General features: G+C 44.3%; 1 protein-coding gene across 1 annotated transcript in view; it reads right to left on the bottom strand.

The window, feature by feature from the left end:
* LOC121276094 (myosin VIIA and Rab interacting protein) overlaps positions 1 to 22,788 on the bottom strand; it is a 382,543-nt gene that overhangs the window by 12,055 nt on the left and 347,700 nt on the right. Inside the window, exons 14-17 of the mRNA XM_041184031.1 lie at positions 8,748 to 8,933; positions 7,881 to 8,042; positions 894 to 995; positions 732 to 792 (exon numbers count right to left, since the gene is read on the bottom strand). Coding sequence (XP_041039965.1) covers positions 732 to 792; positions 894 to 995; positions 7,881 to 8,042; positions 8,748 to 8,933 — 511 coding nt within the window. The remainder of the gene's footprint in view (positions 1 to 731; positions 793 to 893; positions 996 to 7,880; positions 8,043 to 8,747; positions 8,934 to 22,788) is intronic.

The following is a 22,788-nucleotide window of genomic DNA, read 5'->3' on the forward strand; positions in this document are numbered from 1 at the left end:
GAGAATTAGAGTTGTATTTCAGTCGAGGGTTATAAAGTGTTACAGTTATGGGGATAGTGAAGGGAGGTGGAGTGGATGTAGATGATTAGCCACAGTCATGTTGAATGGTGGAGCAGGAACAAAGGGCCAAATGGCTTACTTCTTCTCCTATTTCTTATGCTTTTAAGGTTTTAAAACAAATGAATGAGGATCTAAATTATGCCATAACTTGCAACAGGAGAACTTAAGTGGTTCATAATTTCATCAGACTGGGCTATGTTTTTGTAACACGTGGATCCGCCCTTAAGACACTAACGGATGATTTCAAGTCCACATGATCTCAAGTCCACAGGACATGGTGTGATCCTGCAAGTCGGCTGGTCAGGCTGAAGTACAGATCAACCTTCTATACGCTCCAACTTAACTTGACATGATTCAGAAAGAATTATGTACATGTCTTCTTTGTATACACACTTAAGGGTCTGATATCAGGTAAGTACATAGCAGTCCTCTATTTACTTCTAAAGGACAATTGTCAGGGAAGTATACCACTCCTCGAATCTTTACAAAAGTTCCCCTTTAAATACTGTCAGTCAGAAAAACTAGACAATAGGCATAGTCAAGTGTATTGTTTACGAAAAGACAATTATAATTAACAATTATCTGACTTTTCATCAAGCCTATTCTATGTTATAATGAACACTGGAATTCTCAAAACGCAAGTTACAATATAACACACTCTCTGTTAATACCTTGCTTTGGTGGAGCTGGTAGCTTTCTCCTCTGTTGCCTTGAAGAATCAATGGTCTCTGCCTAAAACAAAACATAAAAGGTACACTCCCACCATCAAGCCAGTTTAACAGGAGATGTTCATTATTTCACTTACAATCTCAACATCCAAGCTCTTCCTTTACCTTCACATCTGGCTGGTTACGTTTCTTCAGCAGTCGTTCACAGGGAACCACATTTAAACCTGCCACATTAAGAGCTGAAATTCTGCGTTCAATATCTGAAACCTGTCAGATGGATAAATGATACACAGTGCGTTATTAATTATGAACAATAGATCTAAAGAAACACTACTACTAAGTGTTGCAGTGATCAGCTGCTTTATGTTGTTTTATATATATAAAATGAATCAATTTGATCCTATAATCGGAGACACTCTAATTTTTATGTAAATGAAGCAAGTAATTCAAGCTTTCTAATAGGAACTAAAGCACAGACTGCACATAATCGCCTTCAGTTTGGAGCGTGAATGTGTTCACATCACATTATGTATTTTGCTTCTGATTTTCTAATAAAAACTATTCAGGACATGATGTATTTCTAAATTTCTTGTGCAATAGATCTCAAATTTGCACACTCCCCTTTTATCAAGACCTGTTCATGCTCAATTTGGCCTCGCTTAACCTGAGTATCTTGCTTGAACTTGAGATGATTTTTAAACCCTGCCTTCAGTCCATATTCAGTGCCTTTGTTCCCACCTTACCTCTAACTCCAATTTTGCCACCTTTCCAATGCCCTCATTGGTGGCACACTTAACATTACCCTTTACAAATCATCCAGAACTTGGCCATCCACATCCCAACCTTCAGAAAGTCTCCCTCACCTATCACCAAGTTGCATTGAATCCTTGGAAATCTTCATCCTTGTCTACAAACCTCTCCAGCATTCAACATGCTCCTCCTTACCATTACGACAGTTTGCTAGTCCTATGCACAGGAGTTTGCTCTTTCATCTTGCATTCTCTCATCTACTGTCAATTCCCTCACTCCCTTCGTTTTATCGTCAGCAGTACACCCTTGAACTATTTTGCTCCTACACTCTAGAAAGCTTTGACTGAATTCCTCTGCCTTGCTAAATCACTCCACACCCTCAAAGCCAGTAAAGTACTTTTGAAGTGTAATCACTGTTGTAAAGCAGTGCAGTTGAGTCAGTAAGTGACTGTCATGGAAACGTAATAGCTTCCTTAATAAAACTCGGAATAAAAGTGAAAACTTTAATCTCATGGGGCTTCCTTGAGACTAACGGTGATGCCAGAGGCCCGTGAAAGGTAATTGTATCGCTTTGCTAATGTAAAGTGGATATTATTTATCTTCCTTTGGCCTCAGCATAAGTGAGCTGAGAAATCAAGTCAGCTCTGGGATCAGTATTCACGAAGGAAAAGTCTACCAACAATAAACTCTTGTATTTATATAGCATCTTTAAGTTTGCAATATGTCCTAAGATATGGTACAGGCGCAACTGGGCGATATTAGAGCAGATTACCAAAAAATTGGCCAAAGAGGTAGGTTTTGAGGAGAATATTAAAGGAGGAGAAAGACGTACCAAGTTGAGATGGGCACGAGCTTATTTGCTTTCTCAGAGGCACTACGTTATGAAGTAGTCATGAATTTCATGTTTAACATACAAACATGCAAATTAGGAGGAGTAGGCCACTGGGCCCTTTGAGCTCACTCTGTCATTCAATAAGATCATGGCTGATCTTATTTGAATCTCTTCTCCACACTCCTGCCTATCCCCAACAACCTTTCACCGCCTTGCTTATCAAGAATCTATCTGCCTCTGCCTTAAAGATATTCAAAGACTCTGTCTCCGCTGCCTTTTGAGGAAGAGAATTCCAAAGACTCACAGCCCTCAGAGAAATTTTTTTTCTCTCACCTGTCTTAAATGGTCGACCCCTTATTTTTAAACAGCAGCCTTTAGTTCTAGATTCTCCTGCAAGAGGAAACATCTTCTCCACATCCAACCTGTCAAGACCCCTCAGGATTTTATGTTTCAATCAAGCTACCTCTTACTCTTCTAAACTCCAACGGATACAAGCCTAGGCTGTCCAACCTTTCCTCAACCCACCTAATCCAGGTATTAGTCTAGTCTAAACTGCTTCCAATGAGTTTACTTCCTTCCTTAAATAAGGAGACCAATACTAAACACAGTACTCCAAATGTGGTCTCACTAATGCTTTGTATCACTGAAGCATAACCACCCTACTTTTGTATTCAATTCCCTTCGCAATAAATGATAACATTCTATTAGCTTTCCTAATTACTTGCTGTATCTACATATTGCCCTTTTGTGATTCATGCACTAGGACACCCAGATACCTCTACATCTCAGAGCTCTATAATCTCTCATCATTTAGATAATAAGCTTCTTTTTTATTCTTCCTGCCAAAATGGACACATTTTCCCATATTATACTCCATTTGCCAGATCTGTGCCCACTCACCTAACCTATCTATATCCTTTTTATAGCTTCCTTATGCCTGCTTCACAACCTACTTTCCTACCTATCTTTGTGTCATCAGCAAATCTGTTAACCATACCTTCGCTCCCTTCATCCAAGTCACTTATATAAACAGTAAAATGTGGAGGCCCCAGCACTGAATCCTGTGGCACACCACTCATTACATCTTGCCAACCATAAAATGACCCATTTATGCCTACTCTGTTTCCTGCTAGCTAGCCAATCTTCTATCCATGCCAATAAGTTACTCCTGAACCATGAGCTTTTATTTTCCCCAATAACCTTCAATATGGCACCTTATCCGATCCCTCCTGGAAATCTAAGTACAAAACATCTACTGGTTCCCCTTTATCCACAGCACATGTTACTTCTTCAAAGAACTCCAATAGATTAGTTAAACATAATTTCCCATTCACAAAATCATGTTGACTCTGCCTGATTACCCTGATTTTTTCTGAGTGCCCTGCTATAACATCTTTAATAATAGCTTCTAACATTTTCCCTACTGTTAAGCTAACTGGCCTGTAGTTTTCTGCTTTCTGTCTCTGTCCCTTTCTAATAAAGGAGTTACATTAGCTATTCTCCAATCTAATGGTACCTTCCCTGAATCTAGTAAATTTTGGAAAATTAAAACCAACGCATCAACTATTTCACTAGCCACTTCTTTTAAGACCCTAGGATGAAGTCCATCAGGACCCAGGGACTTGTCAACCCACAGTTCCAACAACTTGCTAAGTATCACTTCCCTGATGATTGTAATTTTCTTAAGCTCTCCTTTCCTATTCCTGATTTACAGCTATTTCTGTGATGTTACTTGGATCCTTTATAGTGAAGACTGATTCAATTTATCTGCCATCCCCTTATTTTCCATTATTAATTCCCCCGACTCAATTTCTATAGGACCGACGCTCACTTTGTTAACTCTTTTCATTTTAAAATGTCTATAGAAACTCTTATGATGTCTTTATATACCAGCTAGCTTTCTCTTGTACTCTAATTTTCCCTCCACATTAATCTCTTAGTCACTCTTTGCTGTTTTTTATATTCTGTCCAATCTTCTGACCTGCCACCTATCTTTGTGCAATTATATGTTTTTTCTTTAAGTTTGATTCTAAATTGCCAGTTCACTTTTGCTAGCTCTGCTTTCATGCCCTCATAATTGCTGTTATTTAAGTTTAATGCACTAGTATTAGGACCGCTCTTCTCTCCCTCAGACTGAAAGTAAAATTCAATCATAATATGACCACTTCTCTGCAGGGGCGCCTTCACAATGAGGTCATTAATTAATCCTGTCTTGTTGCACAAAACCAGGTCTAGTGTATCCTGCTGCTCGGTTGGCTCCAGAACATGCTGTTCTAATAAACCACCCTAAAAACACGGTATGAATTCCTCATCTAGGCTCCCTTTGCCCATCGGTTTCTTCCAATTTATACGTAGATTGGGATTCCCCATGGTAATTGCCGTACCTTTCTGACATTACTATTTCTTCCATTATTTCTTCTTAGATACTCTGTCCTACTGTGTGGGTACTAATAGAGAACCTAGACACCACCTCACAAGTGACTTCTTGCCTTTATCATTCTTCATCTTTATCCAAACCACTTCTTTATCCTGGTTTCCTGGGGTAGAATTATCCCCCCCGTCGGGGGGGGGTGGGTTGTGTGTGGGTGGGTGTGGACCCGATCGGCACCCCAATTGGGTCCGTGCCGCCATTTTACGTGGGCGGGCCAATTAAGGCCCACCCAGTGTGACGCGCACCCGGAAGTGCTGTGTGTTCCCTGTGCGGTGGGGGGGTGGGTGGATTCCCTGAGTCGGGAGTGCACCCTTTCGCATATGCGCGGTAAAGAGCGCAGAAATCAGGGAAATCCGTTTTAAGTTTTAACAGTTCAATAAAGTCTTGAAAAAATTTTTATGACATGTCCCCTCATGTGAAACTGTCACATGAGCTGGCACACATGAATTAACTTCAATAAAAGTTTTTGAGGCAATTTAAAATCATTCATGAATCCTCGTCGAAGCCTGCCTGAGCTCTTTGTCTGCCCATCAACTGTGAGGTTGGACGGGCAGTTCCGTTAATCATTTTAATTGTTAGTTAAATGGCCTTAATAGGTCTTTGACAGTTCAGCGGGCTCGCCGAACTGAAAACCTGAATGACGCGTGGTGACGTTGGAACGCACGCCCGACATCACCCTGCACCATTTTATACCTCGGTGAGCGGGTCCCACTCTCCGCTCGCTGAGCTGAAGATTCCGCACCCCCCCCCCCCCCCCGAACTTAGGTCATCCCTCTCTATTGTGCTAATATCATGTTTCATTAACAGAGCCACTCCTCCAACCTTTCCTAGCTTCTTGTCCATTCTAAATGCCACATACCCTTCAATATTCAGGTCCTAATCTATGTCATCCTATCTCTGTCAGGGCTATCAAATCATTGTTACTTATCTCTATTTGCACCATCAGTTCTTCTGTTTTGTTTTGAATGCTACATGCATTCAGATACTGATCCTGTCCCGGCCTGTTTATCATTTCCCATACAAAAACAGAATTACCTGGAAAAACTCAGCAGGTCTGGCAGCATCGGCGGAGAAGAAAAGAGTTGACGTTTCGAGTCCTCATGACCCTTCGACAGAACTGACAGTTCTGTCGAAGGGTCATGAGGACTCGAAACGTCAACTCTTTTCTTCTCCGCCGATGCTGCCAGACCTGCTGAGTTTTTCCAGGTAATTCTGTTTTTGTTTTGGATTTCCAGCATCCGCAGTTTTTTTGTTTTTATCATTTCCCATATTCATATCTTTCCCTCTTGCCTTGTCTCTACTCTTTGATATACCACAAATTCCTAAATAGATAGGTGCAGCAGTTTCACTTCAGAATCAGAAAGCTGTAGGTTCAAGTCCTAATCCAGAACTTTGAGCACAAAATTCAGACTGATGCACCCTATGGAGTACTTAGGGAGTGCTGCACTGTTGGAGATGCTGGGCTGAATGTTGTAGCGGGGGGTGGTGTTGGTGGCTGGCAGTCCTGGAAGCATGTTCGCCATGGAGCCGCCCCTCTGCTAAGGAGGCTAAGCAAGGGCCAAGTCGGACTTCCGCCCCTCATTGGGGAGGGGGTTGCGCCCTCGGGAGCTGCTGGCCAATCCGATTGGCCCTATCAGCCCCACAGCTGCCGGGACTACAAAAGGAGGAAAAAGACCCATGGATCCCAGGAAACAGGTGAGTCTGGGGTCTTGGGCAGGGACGGTATGGGCAGGTCAGGGAGGGCTGGGGATTGGGTTTAAGGCTGCAGGCTGAGGGTTCTACTTAGGGAGGCTGACCCCCGAACCACTGAGGGAAGCCTCCGAAGATAGAATCCCCCCCTCCTTTCCACCCTTGGAAGAGTATTTAAAAAAATTGGGCTGCCCACTCCCGCCTGACTGTCTACGCTAAATGTTTTATACATTGGGCAGCTTATTATCAGTGTCAATTAATTGGAAACAAGCCTAAGTGATTCATTATTAGCTATTTGAATATGGTAGGCAGGCTGCTGATTGCAAGGCCAACCCATCCCAGTATTATGGGGGTGAACTCGGGGGTGGGTGGGAAGGTGGTGGGGTGGGCACATGCCCTATTTTACCTGCCCCCTTGTCGAAAACACACCCGGCGTGAGCACATAAAATGCAGCCCGCCGTCTTTCAGATGGGACTATCAACTGAAGCATCAGCTTCGGTGTGAAAAAGAAATCCCATGACATTATTTAAGGGAGGACCAATGGAATTCTTTGCGCTGCCCTGGCCAATATTTATCCCTCAACCAATATTACTAAAACAGAGAATCTAGTCATTAATTCACTGCTGTTTATAGGACCTTGCTGTGTGCATTTGGCTGCTGTGTTCCCCACATCACAACAATGCCTATACTTCAAAAGGACTTCACTAGTTATAAATTGCCTTGGGACATCCTGAGGCTGTGAAAGGTGCGATTGAAATCTAAGTGTTTCATTTCTCGCAGGCTCTTAAATCACCCGGATCCCAATGCTTGGAGTAACTTGTTAAAAAAAACTTCCCTGCTCACATGTACCCTTTTTATTTATTCAGAGGAGATAATCTGGTGCTGACCTGGTGACCTGTAGTATACTCTAAGGGTTACCTTTCCCTCTTGTATGGAGATGTGTAACCTGATTAGTTCATTCTGCAGCTTTCTACTTTGGAATTATACCAAGGTAGTTGCAGAATCCATTCAATAGGCCAATGGCATTGTCACTACTACTGCTGCTTAACAGCTTCAATGTGAATGGGAAGCTCTGTGAAATTGTATTGCCCAAAGTTCAAAGGGTCTTCAACTGCTTGTTAACTTGTACAGCGCTTTGGAGGTGTCCTCAGAGCACCCCTGAAGAGGTCAAACATGCCCTCGTCTCATGCGAGTCCCTGGCTTGTGACTGACCAAAATGGAGAAGGCTAATTTGGGAAGGCACTGAATACATTGAAAGGCTTCGCCAGGAATGTGCAGAGGTGAAGTCGAGGCATTAAAGGGAGCGCACAAATCCCTAAGCATCTCAGCTGGCCACCCCTTCAAATACCACCTGATCCACATGTGGCAGAGTCTGCAGATCGCGCACTGGACTTATCAGCCATCTCAGAACCCGTCCAACAGTGCCCTTGATAGTGCCCTTAGCATTTACCTGGAGCTCTGCTTGGTGAACCTGAGCAGCTGCTGTTGCCACTTGGTCCTCTAGATCTGCAAGTTCCGTTTCCGTAGTTATACTGTGAATGCTCCGTGCACAATCCTCTAGATCGTTCAGTTGTCCCTCCAGACTATACACAGTGCCCGCTGTTATGTAAACCTATATAAAGTTAGACAATTACTATGATACAAGAGTTTACCAGTGCTCCACTATGTTAAAGACAATTTAGACAAACGTCTGAATCGTTGGTACAATCAAACAGCCAATAAAAATAATGACACAACAGTACTTGAAAAAATACCAAATATTGCTAATAAAAGCAGAAAATTCTCGAAACAACCAATAACTCAAGCAGCATCTGGGGAGAGAGAGAAAGGTAACATTTCACCTAGATCTGGTGAAAGACGATAACTCGAAACCTCTGTTTCTCTCACCACAGATGCTGCTCGATCCACTGCTATTTCCAGCAATATCTGTTTTTATTTCAGACGTCCAGCATCTGCACTATTTTGCTTTTAGTGGGGGTATTTCTGAGATTTATTAATTGAATTTAAATTCCACCAGCTGCTGTGGCAGGATTTTGAACCTAGAGCATTAGCCTGGACCTCTGGATTATGAATAGGGGACATTACCACTACGCCATCCCTGTGATCAATGCAAGTGCCTCTTCTACTGATGTCCATGTCTGATCTCTATCTTGTTGTTAATTCCAATTTTGTATCCATTAATTTTCCCTTCTGGTTGAGTTGAAAGCATTGTTCTTGGAGTATACTTTAGCGATGTCCAGGTAAAGTCCCGCTTATTAAAATGAACTAGTTTACTGTACCAAAAAATAACTAACAGAATATTATTTACTCCCCTTACATTTTCCTCTAGTTTAGAGAGCTGCTCCTCGAGCTTCATTGCATCTGTGCCCGTAGGAATTCTTCCTGCACTCGACTCTGACTGGGACTCACTTGTCCCTGTGGCCTCCCCAATCAGATCTTCCGTGGCATTGATGACTTTCAATGCTTCTGTTGTAATATTGCAGAGAGAGATGGCAGAATACTTCTGTTTGGTTAGAACACAGAAAGGGACAGAGAGAGAGAACAATGATATTAATAGTCACTTGGTAGCACAGAACTCAAGTGTCGCTGAAGAAAAGAGACAGGGGCCAGAATTTTTAGGAAAGCGGGGGGTTTCCCTTCCCACCATTCTGGGAGTCAACGAGAGCACATCTCCGACACAACTGGCAGTCCTGCACCCATTTGATGCTCCAACAGGCATTAACCGGCTGGAAGCGGGACGTCTGTCCCTCAGAAGGGGGAAGTCCCACCTCAGAGAGCTGTTGGCCGATTAGCGCCAGAAGCATCAGTGGACAGAAGTGGGACTGTCCTAAGTCCTAGGATTCCAGGACCAAATATGTTTTGGGGTCTCGGGGGGTGCTGGGGAGGAGGGTGGGGTGGGAGGAGGGGGGGTTGATGAAGGGGAGGTGAGGCCCAGTGGGGCGGGCAGAGGGTGGTGAAGAGGCCGGGATGGTGGGGGGAAGGGGGGAGGGTGGACCTGCAGGGGCTGGACCTTCTCTAGGGAAGGGGGGGTGGGTTTGTCCAATGTTAAAAGGGGGCTGCTGATGGAGGCGTCCCCCTCCCCTTCCACCCCGCCCTTCCTCCTGGAGGGGGTTGGGCAGGGGGTGGGGGTGGGGGTGGTGGGAAACATAAAATTCTGCCCATGCTGTCGAAGCTTTTTGTCTTGCACTCATCAGGACAGATGCAAGAATGGCAAATTTCAAAGAGAGCAACAATTTATACCGCATGAGAAAAGGGTGCTGACTAGTTGGCAAGTCGACTCTTGATTGGTCGAGGCGTTGCCATGGAGAATGCACCAGGGAATTAGTGTCCCCCACGGTTTTGTTTAATTCAAAAAAGATGCAGTGCCTGGACATATTCCTTTTGCCTGCAGAGGACAGGTCCCTGCGTATGAATAGATGTAGCTTCCAGCAAGCGTGAGTGAGACACGAAAAGCTTCAGCAGCATGACTTTATTTTTCAGCAATGCAATGATACTGGTAAATAAATGTAAGATTGGAAATAATAGATTAATAAATTAAATGCATCGGTAAAGAAACAAACACAATGTAGACAGGATTGTGAATTGGTGCAGTATAGATTCGTATTTGAAAGCATGCGTACTAATTAAAAGCTTTAGTATTCCTCTTACGGGCTTGGGTATAAGTTACTGTAGGACATCCTGCTGGATTAAAGGACTCTGTTGTTCTTACATACTTGCATACGCTGCAATGATTGAATTAAGGGGCAGGATTTGGGGTGCCTGATGTCGGAGTCAAAGACTGGCCAGAGGGTGTGCTCACCATTCCATTAAGGATGGCAGGGGGTTCCTTGCAGAGCTGGAGGGCCAATAGGAGGCACCAAAGGAGTTGCAGCCTGCAGTTCAGGTAAGGGAGAAGGTGCCTCCATCTTGCGGCATCCTCTCAGCAATTAAGAACTGGTGAGTTAAAAATGGCCACAGTTGCTGGGCCAACAAAACCTGTCATCTGCCTGGCAGCAAAGGCCCCTGATCTGCCACCTTCAGGCAGCTGACCTGTTCCCCGTGCCATGGGTGGGGGGTGGGGGCACCTGCTGGTTAACTGGAAATGTTAGCCTATGATAATCAGCCTTATTTGGCCTTTAACTTATCTGAATTGGCTACCTGCCACGTGCGAGTGGGTAATCCTTCTGCCCCTGGTCCTACCTCTGGGGAAATAGCTCGAAGGCAGGGCAGTCAGTAAACTGGCACACTGGCCAGCGATGCAAAATTACCCACCCACCCACCTGATTCTCCAAATCGGGGTGAAAATTCAACCCAAGATGTCACAAGCGGATGTACTGAGCGCATAATGATGTGTGCACGTAACAATTATATAATTTTTTGATTATTTGTGCATGGGACAGGGCGTTGCTGGCTAGGTCAGCATTTATTGCCCATCCTCAATTGCCCTTGGAAACTAAGTGGCTTGCTGTGGTTCTGGAGTCACGTGCAGAACAGGTAAGGACATAAGTGAACTAGATGTGTTTCAAGGTCATCATTCGACTTCTAATTCCAGATTTTTTTAAAATTTGAATTCAAATTTCACCATCTGCCGCAGTGAGATTTGAACCTAGGTTCTTTGGATCCATTACACTGGGTCTCTGGACTACCAGCCCAATGACAATACCACTACGCCACCACCTCCCCCTATTAATGAGCAACAAGGTGAAGTTATGAGGAAATTATGACCGTTTCTTACTGTCCAATCACCGGATTAAAGCAATGTTGTTAATCCAACTCTCAGAAGTTTATAACGCAACTTCAAATCGTCTTTGAATAAATTAAAACCAAGCCATCTCATAGGTGAAAAGCCTTTCCCTCAGTGAGGCTGCCTCCATGGGGGAATTTTCTGGTAGGTGAGTGGGGGCAGGGCCCACTTGTTGACATGTAAAATGACGCACGGTGTCGTTGGGCGAGTGTCCCGATGTCACCGCGCGTCATTTAGGTTTTCAGTTCGGTGGGTGTACAGCCGAGTCGGCTGCGCACCCACCGAATTGTCGAAGGCCTATTAAGGCCTGTTAAAAACTAATTAAAATAGTTAAATGAGCTGCCCGTCCAACTTTAAGGTTTGCGGGGGTGGGGCAGGCGAAGACCCCAAGTGGCCTTTGCATTTTTCATGGACCCTCATCCACGGGCGGGATGAGGTTTCATGAAGGGTTTTAAAATACACAATAAAAATTTTTATAAAATTTCATTGACATGTCCCAGCTCATGTGACACTGTCACATGAGGGGACGTCTTATAATGTTTTGTTTTGTGTATTTAGCTTTTATAAACTTTAACTAATCTCTGCACGCATGTGTGAAAGAGCGCAGGCCCCGACTCAGGGAATCTCTCCCCTGCCCGCACAGGGAGCGCTCAGCCCTTCCAGGCGAGCTTCACGCTGGGCGGGCCTTAATTGGCCCACCCATGTAAAATGGCGGCGCTCAGCCGATCGGGGGCGCCAATCAGGTTCGCCCTCACTCCCCACACCGGGGGGAAAATTCAGCCCCATGTTGTTTCCCCGTAATCTAAGACCAGATTTAATGAAAAAAAAAACCCCAGCAAATTGGGTTAATAATGACTTGCTTAGATGGATTTCTATATCAACCCTTACCATCAGTAAGTATTATTTATTTCAGCAATATTATTTCAGGGAAAAAAAATACCTCAACACCATCATAAAGTCTGTAAATCCACACTCCACACACGAGGAAACAGTTGGTATGAAGACCCTGACTTGTTACTGTCAATGTTAAAAGCCTGTGACAATTTTCAATTTTTAGCCCGCACAGTTAAAATGGAAGCTATCTTCCCTTACAAAAATTCAACATTGGGAAGTCACAGACACCACGGACCATTTTAACTCAACCCTCAGCACAACTGGGATAGTAGTGGCTAGGGGAAAGCATCGTGTCATTTGCGTTAGAGCTCCAGCCGCTGCTATCTTGGATAGGCTGTCAAAGCATCCACATTGTTTCAGGTGAGAGGCCAATTGGGATCAGGATCGTTTAGAGGACACGGTTTTGATCCCCTAACCAAAGGGCTGTGCTGTGAAGAGAGATTGAGCAGAATTTGCCTATATTGCCTGGAGTTTAGCAGAATTAGAGGTGAAATGCATCCTGAAACGTTTATAATTCTGAGAGCGCAGGACAGGGTAGATGCTGAGAAGCTGTTTCCCCTGGCTGGAGAGTCTGGAACTAGGGATCAAGAGATTGGTCGCTAGGGCTGAGATGAGAAGAAATTTCTTCGCTCAGAGGGCTGTGAATCTTTGGAATTCTCTACCCTGGAGAGCTATGGAATCGAGGGATATGCGAATACTGTGGGAAAGTGGAGTTAATGTAGAAGGTCTGCCATGATCATGTTGAATGGCGGAGCAGGTGTGAGGAGCTATAGAGTCTACTCCTGCTCCCTTTTCTCGACTTCTTACATAAATGCAAGCTCTTTCCTTCCCTGGACAATTGGATCAGCTGGCATTGAGGGGCTGGTGAATACAGAAAAATCTCGGACAACAAGAAGTGCCTATCCTTAACCATCGGTGTGTGTTGTTCTTAGAATTTAGAACTGTATCATGTCCTATTTTACAACATGTTCTCTAACGAAAACACAAAATCACAGAAGCATTACAGCAAAGAAGACCATGTCTGTGCTAGCTCTCTGTAAGAGCACCTCAGCTAGTCCCACTCCTCTGGTCTTCCCCCATAGCCTGCAAATGTTTTCCCTTCAGCTGCTAATCCATTTCCCTTTTGAAAGATCTGATTGAATCTGCCTCCACCACGCTCTCAGGCAGTGCATTCCAGTTTCTAACCATGCAGCGTATAAAAAGTTTTGCCTCATGTCGTCATTGGCTCTTTGGTAAACCACCTTAAATATCACTTTTTCGAGATGTACTCCTTATTTTATATTGTCTCTCCATGTTCTTCCTGACAAAATGAATCACCTTGCACTTCTCTGCATTGAACTTCATCTGCCACCTATCTGCCCACTCCACTAACTAGTCTATGTCCTCTTGAAGTTCTACACTGTCCTCCTCACAGTTTACAATGCTTCCAAGTTCTGTATCATCTGCAAATTTTGAAATTGTCCCCTGCACACCAAGATCTAGATCGTTATATATCAGGGAAAGCAAGGGTCCCAATACCAATCCCTAGGGAACTCCACTACAAACATTACTCTAGCCCAAAAAATATCCGTTAACCATTACCCTCTGCTTCCTATTACTCAGCCAGTTTTGTATCCATGTTGCTACTGTCCATTTTATTCCATGAGCAATAACATTTCTCACAAGTCTATTGCGTGGCACTGTATCAAATGCCTTTTGAAAGTACATGTACACCACATCAACAGCATTACTCTCATCAATCCTCTCTGTTACCTCTTCAAAAAACTCCAGCAACTCCAGTTAGACATGATTTTCCCTTAAGAAGTCCATGCTGGCTCTTAATAATCAGCCCACATTCTTCCATATGACGATCAATTCTATCTCAAATAATTGTTTCTAGAAGCTGCCCCACCACCAAAGTTAAGCTGACTGGTCTGTAGTTGCTGCACTTATCCTTGCTACTTTTTAACTAAAAATGGGGGGAGTGGGCAGGTGTCTCATTTAATACTTTCCAAAGAGCTTCAGAAGATACCAGGGAGGGATTTGCAATCTCCTCAACTAGTAAAACCAATGTTCTTGGATGGAAGTTGCCAGAGCTGAGCTTTGCTTATATTATGCAACCTACACCTTTCCACAATGCTTCCTTTGTGATATTAAAGCAAGTAATTTCATGGTAATTCCAAATATTTGACATTGCACATTATAGCTCAGTGGCATTTCAGGAAATGTAGAGCATGCATTTCCAGTGATCTCTGGCTTGCATAATTACATCCAAAACTTCAGCCCATTGGTTCCTTTTATCTGGATATTTAAATAATTTGTCTGGCCGTCTCAGATTCTACATTCGTCTTTATTTTATAACTGAGAGATGTATCCACAGAATCACAGTTAACTTCGACTGCTATGCAACCTACACCTTTCCACAATGCTTCCTTTGTGATATTAAAGCAAGTAATTTCATGGTAATTCCAAATATTTGACATTGCACATTATAGCTCAGTGGCATTTCAGGAAATGTAGAGCATGCATTTCCAGTGATCTCTGGCTTGCATAATTACATCCAAAACTTCAGCCCATTGGTTCCTTTTATCTGGATATTTAAATAATTTGTCTGGCCGTCTCAGATTCTGCATTCGTCTTTATTTTATAACTGAGAGATGTATCCACAGAATCACAGTTAACTTCGACTGCTTGAACTCTGCCCTTAAGACTAACTGAAGATAGTCGCTTGATGGTACAGAACTTGAGTACTGCTGAGAAAGGAGACATGATGTCAAAGGTTTTAGTCTTGCACTCATCAGGACAGATTCGCAAAAATGCCAAATCTCAAAGGGGACAACAATTTGGTTGATTTGCTATTCTTTGGTAATCCAAAGATTTGGTATTCTTGCAAATCTGACCTGATGAGTGCAAGATGAAAAGCTTCGACAGCATGTCTAATTTTTCAGCAATATTCATAGAAGAGAGTGTTTGTAGCTCAGCCTGTAGTTTAAAAGGTCCAACGCTACAGTTGCCATAATGCTGTAATTACATAATCAATTTGTCTCAAATGTTGGGAGCTGTTCTACAATAAGATTCAAGGAATCATAGAAATGCGGCTTATTTGAGTTTGTGATTCAGAAACAGGAGATAGGAGGGTGAAATATTTTGCTAATAGATGGATATTCCGAATTTAAGACATACATTATGTTTTGCACACATCATAACAATATATCATTATTAACTAGGGTCTAACATTATTTCTCTTTTTAAAAAATTGATACATTATCCAAATTTTCTGATATTCTCCAGTCTATCCCCTCCCTCCTGACATCCTGAAACCAGGACAATGGAAGGCTACAGCTTGTCTGGGCCATCTCAATTGAAGTTACTACTGACCATTTATTACTAGCGGAAAATTCAGTGGGATTTAGTGTGGAGGAGGGAAAGTGTAATGAGTCAGTGCCATTAACACTGGATAACAATCTAGGTCAGGGTACATGGTAATTAGACTGTGAATATATTGTCCTCTAAGTATTAATTAATGCCTTTTGAAGAGATAAAACAACAAACTTGTTAAATGTGGCACAGATTTGTGTTTTATTGTTTTTTAGGAACATCTTTCTCATGTACTGCTCATTTGGAAAGAAAACAAAACTCAGTCACGGGTGCCTTAGTGGCTTCACTGTTTAAGGTAGCAGGTACCCAGAACCCTGTGGGCCAGGGTGGATCCATATATGAAAACTGCCCTCTGTTGAGTTAGTATGTTTCAGCTGGGGAACTATCAAAGGAGCAGCAATTTGCCCCAGTATCCCTGTCCAGCAAGCAAATAAAATCAGCCAAGGTTCCTTTAAGCTTGCTGGGAAAACTTGGCTATTTACAGAGAGGAGTGGATGGTGAGGAGGTGCATCATGGGGTAGGGGAGGCCCAGAAAAGTCCTGCTGAATTTTATTATATTTTTCTTCCATTTCCAGCCTGGCAGCTGACAATCCCCAGACATCACAATGACCGGGCAGGCTTCAGGTTGGGGATTGCCGGGATCGACCCAGCTTTCCCATTGTCAGGTGCCTGGAATCTGTTTGCCTCTTCTTCACGATGGTGTTTCTGAGGTTAGAAACTGGGCAAGTGACAAGAACAAATCCATTGATTAGCACTCCTGTCCAAAGCACTGTATGTACCGTCCTTTGAATTCACATTTTGAGCACCGATCAAATAAGTATAAAGCCCCGATAATAAATATGTTGTTGCATTAGGGATGGCTGAAGATCAAAGAAAGGACCAATCATTTTCCTCCAACAATCACGTGTTTCCATAGGAGAAGAGGGCATCAATCTGGTCCTCGAGACAGAATTAGCAAGCAAACTGTGGGGAAATGAGTGAAAGTGAGAACTCTCCAGCCTGAAGCGACCACTTCAGAAGCAGGCAGCTATGAGAACGGTTCTTTCAGTAATCACCAGAACATTGCAAAGCCCAGTCTAAGGATCAAAACAGAAGCTGGTGATCAGAGGACTTTTAAAAAGAAATCAATGTTACTCAACGCCAACCTGTCACCTTTCTGAACATCTGCAGCTCATTTATCTTGCTAATTGATGTACAAGAGGTTCTTGAAGATGTTTTACATCATGTTCCTTTTTGTGTGTAGCTTTAATGCAGACATAAGAAAAACAGGCACAGACAATATGACTCATTTTTATTATCACTTTTGCTCGGTACCTGAATGCCCAGCCTTAACTCATGCTGACTTAAATCTGTATGGACAATTCTCTGGTAAATTAATAACTTGGTTGCCAAAGAAGTATTTAAAAAAAATCTTATTAACAGCATCCAAATGAAGCATTAATTTCAGAAAGATGAAATTTGAACTAAAGTTTGGGGATTGGTATTCTGGCCAACAATTGCTGATGCTTAACGCGTTCCTGCTACATTTCCCTATTCTATGTTTTATAAAGTGTTAACCCATTTATTTTCAGTGTTGGTTGTTGGAATTTGTTGACTGGATGCCACTCTTTGCAGTTCTGAAAATAGCATTAGATCTCAAACAAGGGAATTAAGTGTGAGATCCCGTTCTCACCGCCATCATCATAATCACGATGGAGAAGATTTTTGCCTTCGCTGTCTGGGCAGTAATCTGGCAGAGTGGACCAACTACCCTCTTGCAATGAAAATGAGGTGGCTCCTACAAAGGCTAGTCGACTCACTTCACCAGATTAGCTTCCATATGCAGTGAATGTCAGTGTTCACCCCATATCAATAAACCCTGGTTCAAGAAAGTGAAAGAAAGCAAGGACACATCACCTCTGTGCTCGCTGACCAGCACCGGCTCCTGGTCCAGCAATACCTCAACTTAAAAATTCCCATCCCTGCTTTCAAATCTTTGCATGGCGGTGCCCACCCACACTGCACCCCCACCCTCCCCACCTCGCCCAAACTCCCCCTCCGGCTGTATGATCTCCTCCAGCTCTTACAACCCTCTGAGGTCTCGATGTTCCTCCAATTCTGCCCTCTTGTACATCAGGGACTTTCACTGCTCTCTAGACTGGTGGTTGTGCTCTTTCAGGTGTGTAGGCCCTAAGCTATGGAACCTCCTGGCAAAGTCTTTGTCTCTCGGTCTCTGCCTCTGTCTCTCTTCCCTTAAGATGTTACTTGAAGCTTCTGGTCACCTATTCTCCTCATGAGGCTCGGTGTCAAATTTTGTCTGATAATGCTACAGTGAAGCTCCTTCATAGAACTGTAACAGTGCAGAAGGAGGCCATTCGGCCCATTGTGTCTGCGCTGGCTTTCTGAGTGAGCATTTCAGCTAGTGTCATTCTCCTGCCTTCTCCCCATAACCCTGCAGGTATTTTTTTCAAATAGTCATCTAATTCCATCTTGAATGCCTCGATTGAACGTGCCTCTACCACATTCAGTGTATTCCAGGCCCTAACCAACCCCTGTGAGGAAAAAGTCTTTTCTCATATCGTTTTTGCCTTTTTTTACCCATTACCTTAAACCCATGACCTCCAGTTCTCGATCCTTCCACAAATGGGAAAGGTTTCTCCCTATGTACTCTGTCCAGACCCCTCATGATTTTGAATATTTTTATCAAATCTCTCAGCCTTCTTTTCTCCAAGGAAAAGAGTCCCAACTTTTCCAATCCTACTGCATAGTTGAAGCTCCTCATCTCTGGAATCTTTCTTGTAAGCCTCTTCTGCACTCTCTCCAATGCCCTCACATCCTTCCTAAAATGCAGTGCCCAGAACTGTATGCAGTAGTCCAGCTGAGGTCTAACTAAATGATAAAAACAAAAAAACTGCGGATGCTGAAAATCCAAAACAAAAACAGAATTACCTGGAAAAACTCAGCAGGTCTGGCAGCATCGGCGGAGAAGAAAAGAGTTGACGTTTCGAGTCCTCATGACCCTTCGACCCTTCTGTCGAAGGGTCATGAGGACTCGAAACGTCAACTCTTTTCTTCTCCGCCGATGCTGCCAGACCTGCTGAGTTTTTCCAGGTAATTCTGTTTTTGTTGAGGTCTAACTAGTGTCTTGTACAATGTTTTACTATGTTCAAGGCGTCATATGAATGCAATCTGTTGCTGAGTCAGTCACCTCCTTCTGCTGTGTCTGCCATAATCCTGTTACTTGAAGCTTCTGGTCACCTATCCTTGTCACCATCTTGACCAAGGGCCACTTCTTCCGTCTGATGTGGGCTGGAGACACTTCCACTGATACTTCCAAAACTACTGGGGCTCTTTGCTCTCAGGCAAGGGGTTTCAATTCCCCCCTTCCCAACAAACTGTTTATTGTTGATGCCTGGCATTTAACTCTATGCAGCAACATGTCAGTTCCATTTATCTTCAGTGGTGAACTCCTAAACAGAAGTAATTATACCTCTGAGATGCCACCTAGCACATTTAAATCAAGCCAACTCTGGATAATTTGGTGTGGTCAGCGCATTAAAGGGGGGGTGGGGGGAGGGTGGAAGATACTTCCTCCAGGCAATAGTATCCTTAAACTGCTTTTATTTATTATTAGTCTTTTTGCTCCACTAAGACATAGCAAGTATAATTATATAACTTGCTGTTGCTGATGAGGGACCTATTCACACAATGGTATAACAGAGAAGGGACCCATTTGACCCATATGCAAGCTGCTCTTTCCCCATTACCCTGACAATTCTTTTTCCTCTTCAAACACTTATCCAACTCTCTTCCGAATGGAACTGGGGAACCTGATTCCACCATGCTTTCAGGATGTGCATTCCAGGCTCCAACAACACACCCAGATTAAAAAAAAACATGTTTCCACTGCTTCTTTTACCAGTCACCTGGTTACCGAGCCTTCTGCCACTAGAAACGGTTTCTCCTTATTTATTCCACCGAAACCATTCGTAATCTCGAACACCACTCCTCAGCCTTCCCTGATCTAAGGGGGAAAGCACTTCTCCGCGTAACGAAAGCTAATGGTTCAGTGAAGAAAATTGGGGATGCGCAAGATTCCAAACTGGAGAAGCGCAGAGATCTTGGAGGGATGTAGGACTGGGAGAGAGGGCAGCAAAAGGGACCGGCGGGGGCCATATGAACTATTTCAAAACAACGATGAGAATTAGGCAATATAGTGGAGCTGCTGAGACTGTGCAAGAATCACCACCTTCAGACAAGGAGAGGAGGAAGGTAGAGAAAGTAAAATTCTAAGGTGTAAAGCTGCTCCATCAACTTCTCGAATGGCAGTAATCACGAGATTACGGCCTATCCCAAGTTCAGGCATGGTTATAATCTGATAAAAGCAAAAAACTGCGGATGCTGGAAATGCAAAACAAAAATAAAAATACCTGGAAAAACTCAGCAGGTCTGGCAGCATCTGCGGAGAGGAACACAGTTAATGTTTCGAGTCCATATGACTCTTCAACAGAACGAAGTAAAAATAGAAGAGGGGTGAAATATAAGCTGGTTTAAGGGGGGATGGGACAGGTAGAGCTGGATAGAGGGCCAGTGATAGGTGGAGATAACCAAAAGATGTCACAGACAACAGGACAAAGAGGTGCTGGAGGTTGGGATATTAGCTAAGAAATGTGCTAATAGGTGACATTAAGGGTAGAAAGCAGGACGAGCAAGGTACAGATAGCCCAAGTGGGGGTGAGATGGGGGGAAGGGATCGAAATAGGCTAAAAGGTAGAGATAAAACAACGGATGGAAATACATTTAAAAATAATGTAAATAGGTGGGAGAAGAAAAATCTACATAAATTATTGTGGGGGGGGGGTAGAAAAAGGGGGCAGGGGGAATCGGAAAGTGGGTGGGGATGGAGGAGAGGGTTCATGATATAAAATTGTTGAATTCAATATTCAGTCCGGAAGGCTATAAAGTGCCTAGCCGGAAGGTGAGGTGCTGTTCCTCCAGTTTGCGTTGAGCTTTACTGGAACAATGCAGCAGGCCAAGGACAGACATGTGGGTAAGACAGCAGGGTGGAGTGTTGAAATGGCAAGCGACAGGGAGGTCTGGGTCATTCTTGCAGACAGACCGGAGGTGTTCTGCAAAGTGGTCACCCAGTCTGCGTTTGGTCTCTCCAATGTAGAGGAAACCGCATTGGGAGCAGCGAATGCAGTAGACTAAATTGAGGGAATTGCAAGTGAAATGTTGCTTCACTTGGAAGGAGTGTTTGGGCCCTTGGACAGTGAGGAGAGGGAAAGTAAAGGGGCAGGTGTTGCACCTTCTGCAGTTGCATGGGAAGGTGCTGTGGGAGGGGGTTGAGGTGTAGGGGGTGATGGAGGAGTGGACCAGGGGGTCACGGAGGGAACGATCCCTGCGGAATGCCGCCGGGGGGTGAAGGGAAGCTGTGTTTGGTGGTGGCATCATCCTGGAGTTGGCGGAAATGGCGGAGGATGATCTTTTGATTGCGGAGGCTGGTGGGGTGATAAGTGAGGACAAGGGGGACCCTATCATGTTTCTGGGAGGGAGGAGAAGGCGTGAGGGCGGGTGTGTGGGAGATGGGCTGGACACAGTTGAGGGCCCTGTCAACCACCATGGGTGGAAAACCTCAGTTAAGGAAGAAGGAGGACATGTCAGAGGAACTGTTTTTGAAAGTGGCATCATCAGATCAGATGCAACGGAGGCAAAGGAACTGAGAGAATGGGATGGAGTCCTTACAGGAAGCGGGGTGTGAGGAGCTGTAGTCGAGGTAGCTGTGGGAGTCGGTAGGCTTGAAATGGATATTGGTGGACCGTCTATCCCCAGAAATTAAGACAGAGAGGTCAAGGAAGGGAAGGGAAGTGTCAGAGATGGACCATGAGAAAATGATGGAGGGGTGGAGATTGGAAGCAAAATTAATAAATTTTTCCAGGTCCAGACGAGAGCATGAAGCAGCACCGAAGTAATCATTGATGTACTGGAGAAAGAGTTGTGGGAGGGGGCCGGAGTAGGACTGGAACAAGGAATGTTCCACATACCCCATAAAGAGACAGGCATAACTGGGGCCCATGCAGGTACCCATAGCCACACCTTTTATTTGGAGGAAGTGAGAGGAGTTAAAGGAGAAATTGTTCAGCGTGAGAACAAGTTCAGCCAGACGGAGGAGAGTCGTGGTGGATGGGGATTGTTTGGGCCTCTGTTCGAGGAAGAAGCTAAGGGCCCTCAGACCATCCTGGTGGGGGATGGAGGTGTAGAATGATTGGACGTCCATGGTGATGAGGAGGCGGTTGGGGCCAGGAAACTGGAAATTGTTAATATGATGTAGGGTGTCAGAGGAATCACGGATGTAGGTGGGAAGAGACTGGACAAGGGGAGAGAGAATGCAGCCAAGATAGCAGAAATGAGTTCCATGGGGCAGGAACAGGCTGACACGATCGGTCTGCTGGAACAGTCCTGTTTGTGGATTTTGGGTAGGAGGTAGAAGCGGGCCGTCCGAGGTTGGGAGACTATCAGGTTGGAAGCTGTGGAAGGAAGATCTCCAGAGGAGATGAGGTCAGTGACAGTCCTGGAAACAATGGCTTGATGTTCAGTGGTGGGGTCATGGTCCAGGGGGAGGTAGGAGGAAGTGTCTGCGAGTTGACGCTCAGCCTCTGCGAGGTAGAGGTCAGTGCGCCAGACAACAACAGCACCACCCTTGTCAGCAGGTTTGATGATAATGACAGGGTTGGACCTGAGAGAACTGAGTGCAGCAAGTTCAGAGAGAGACAGGTTACAGTGGGTGAGAGGAGCAGAGAAATTGAGATGATTAATGTCACGCCGACAGTTCTCAATGAAAAGATCCGGAGAAGGTAAGAATCCAGAGGGAGGGGTCCAGGTGGAGGGAGAATATTTGAGGCGGGTAAAAGAATCTGTTGAACGGGGAGAGGACTCCTGCCCAAAGAAGTGAGCACGGAGGCGAAGGAGGCGGAAGAAGAGTTCAGCATCGTTCCGAGCTCGAAATTCATTGAGGTGAGAGTGTAAGGGTATGAAACTAAGTTCTTTGGCTATAATCTGCTTGAGCTTTTCATGCATGTGGACACAAATTAAGTGGCTGCCCTGTAAGCAATGCCAGGTTTTTCTTGCTCTTTATGCAACCTGATAAATCATAAACTATCTTCAGACAGAGTGGCAGTTCTGCTACCCTGTCAGGGTACACATTTCATTGTGGCTGGGTGGCAGACTCCTGCCCACCTGAAGCTTGGCACCACGCTACAGCGTATCTTTGGAGCAGAAATAAACTCACAGTTGATCCGGAGTGAGGTGGGTTATAGTTTGCACTAGAGTAACTCTGACAAAAACTAAGAAAAATGAAATGAATAAATAGACTTCTGCAAATGTTGGCGTTATACAGGAATAAGCA

The sequence above is a fragment of the Carcharodon carcharias genome, chromosome 3 (genome assembly GCF_017639515.1).
Source record: "Carcharodon carcharias isolate sCarCar2 chromosome 3, sCarCar2.pri, whole genome shotgun sequence".
Taxonomy (NCBI): domain Eukaryota; kingdom Metazoa; phylum Chordata; class Chondrichthyes; order Lamniformes; family Lamnidae; genus Carcharodon; species Carcharodon carcharias.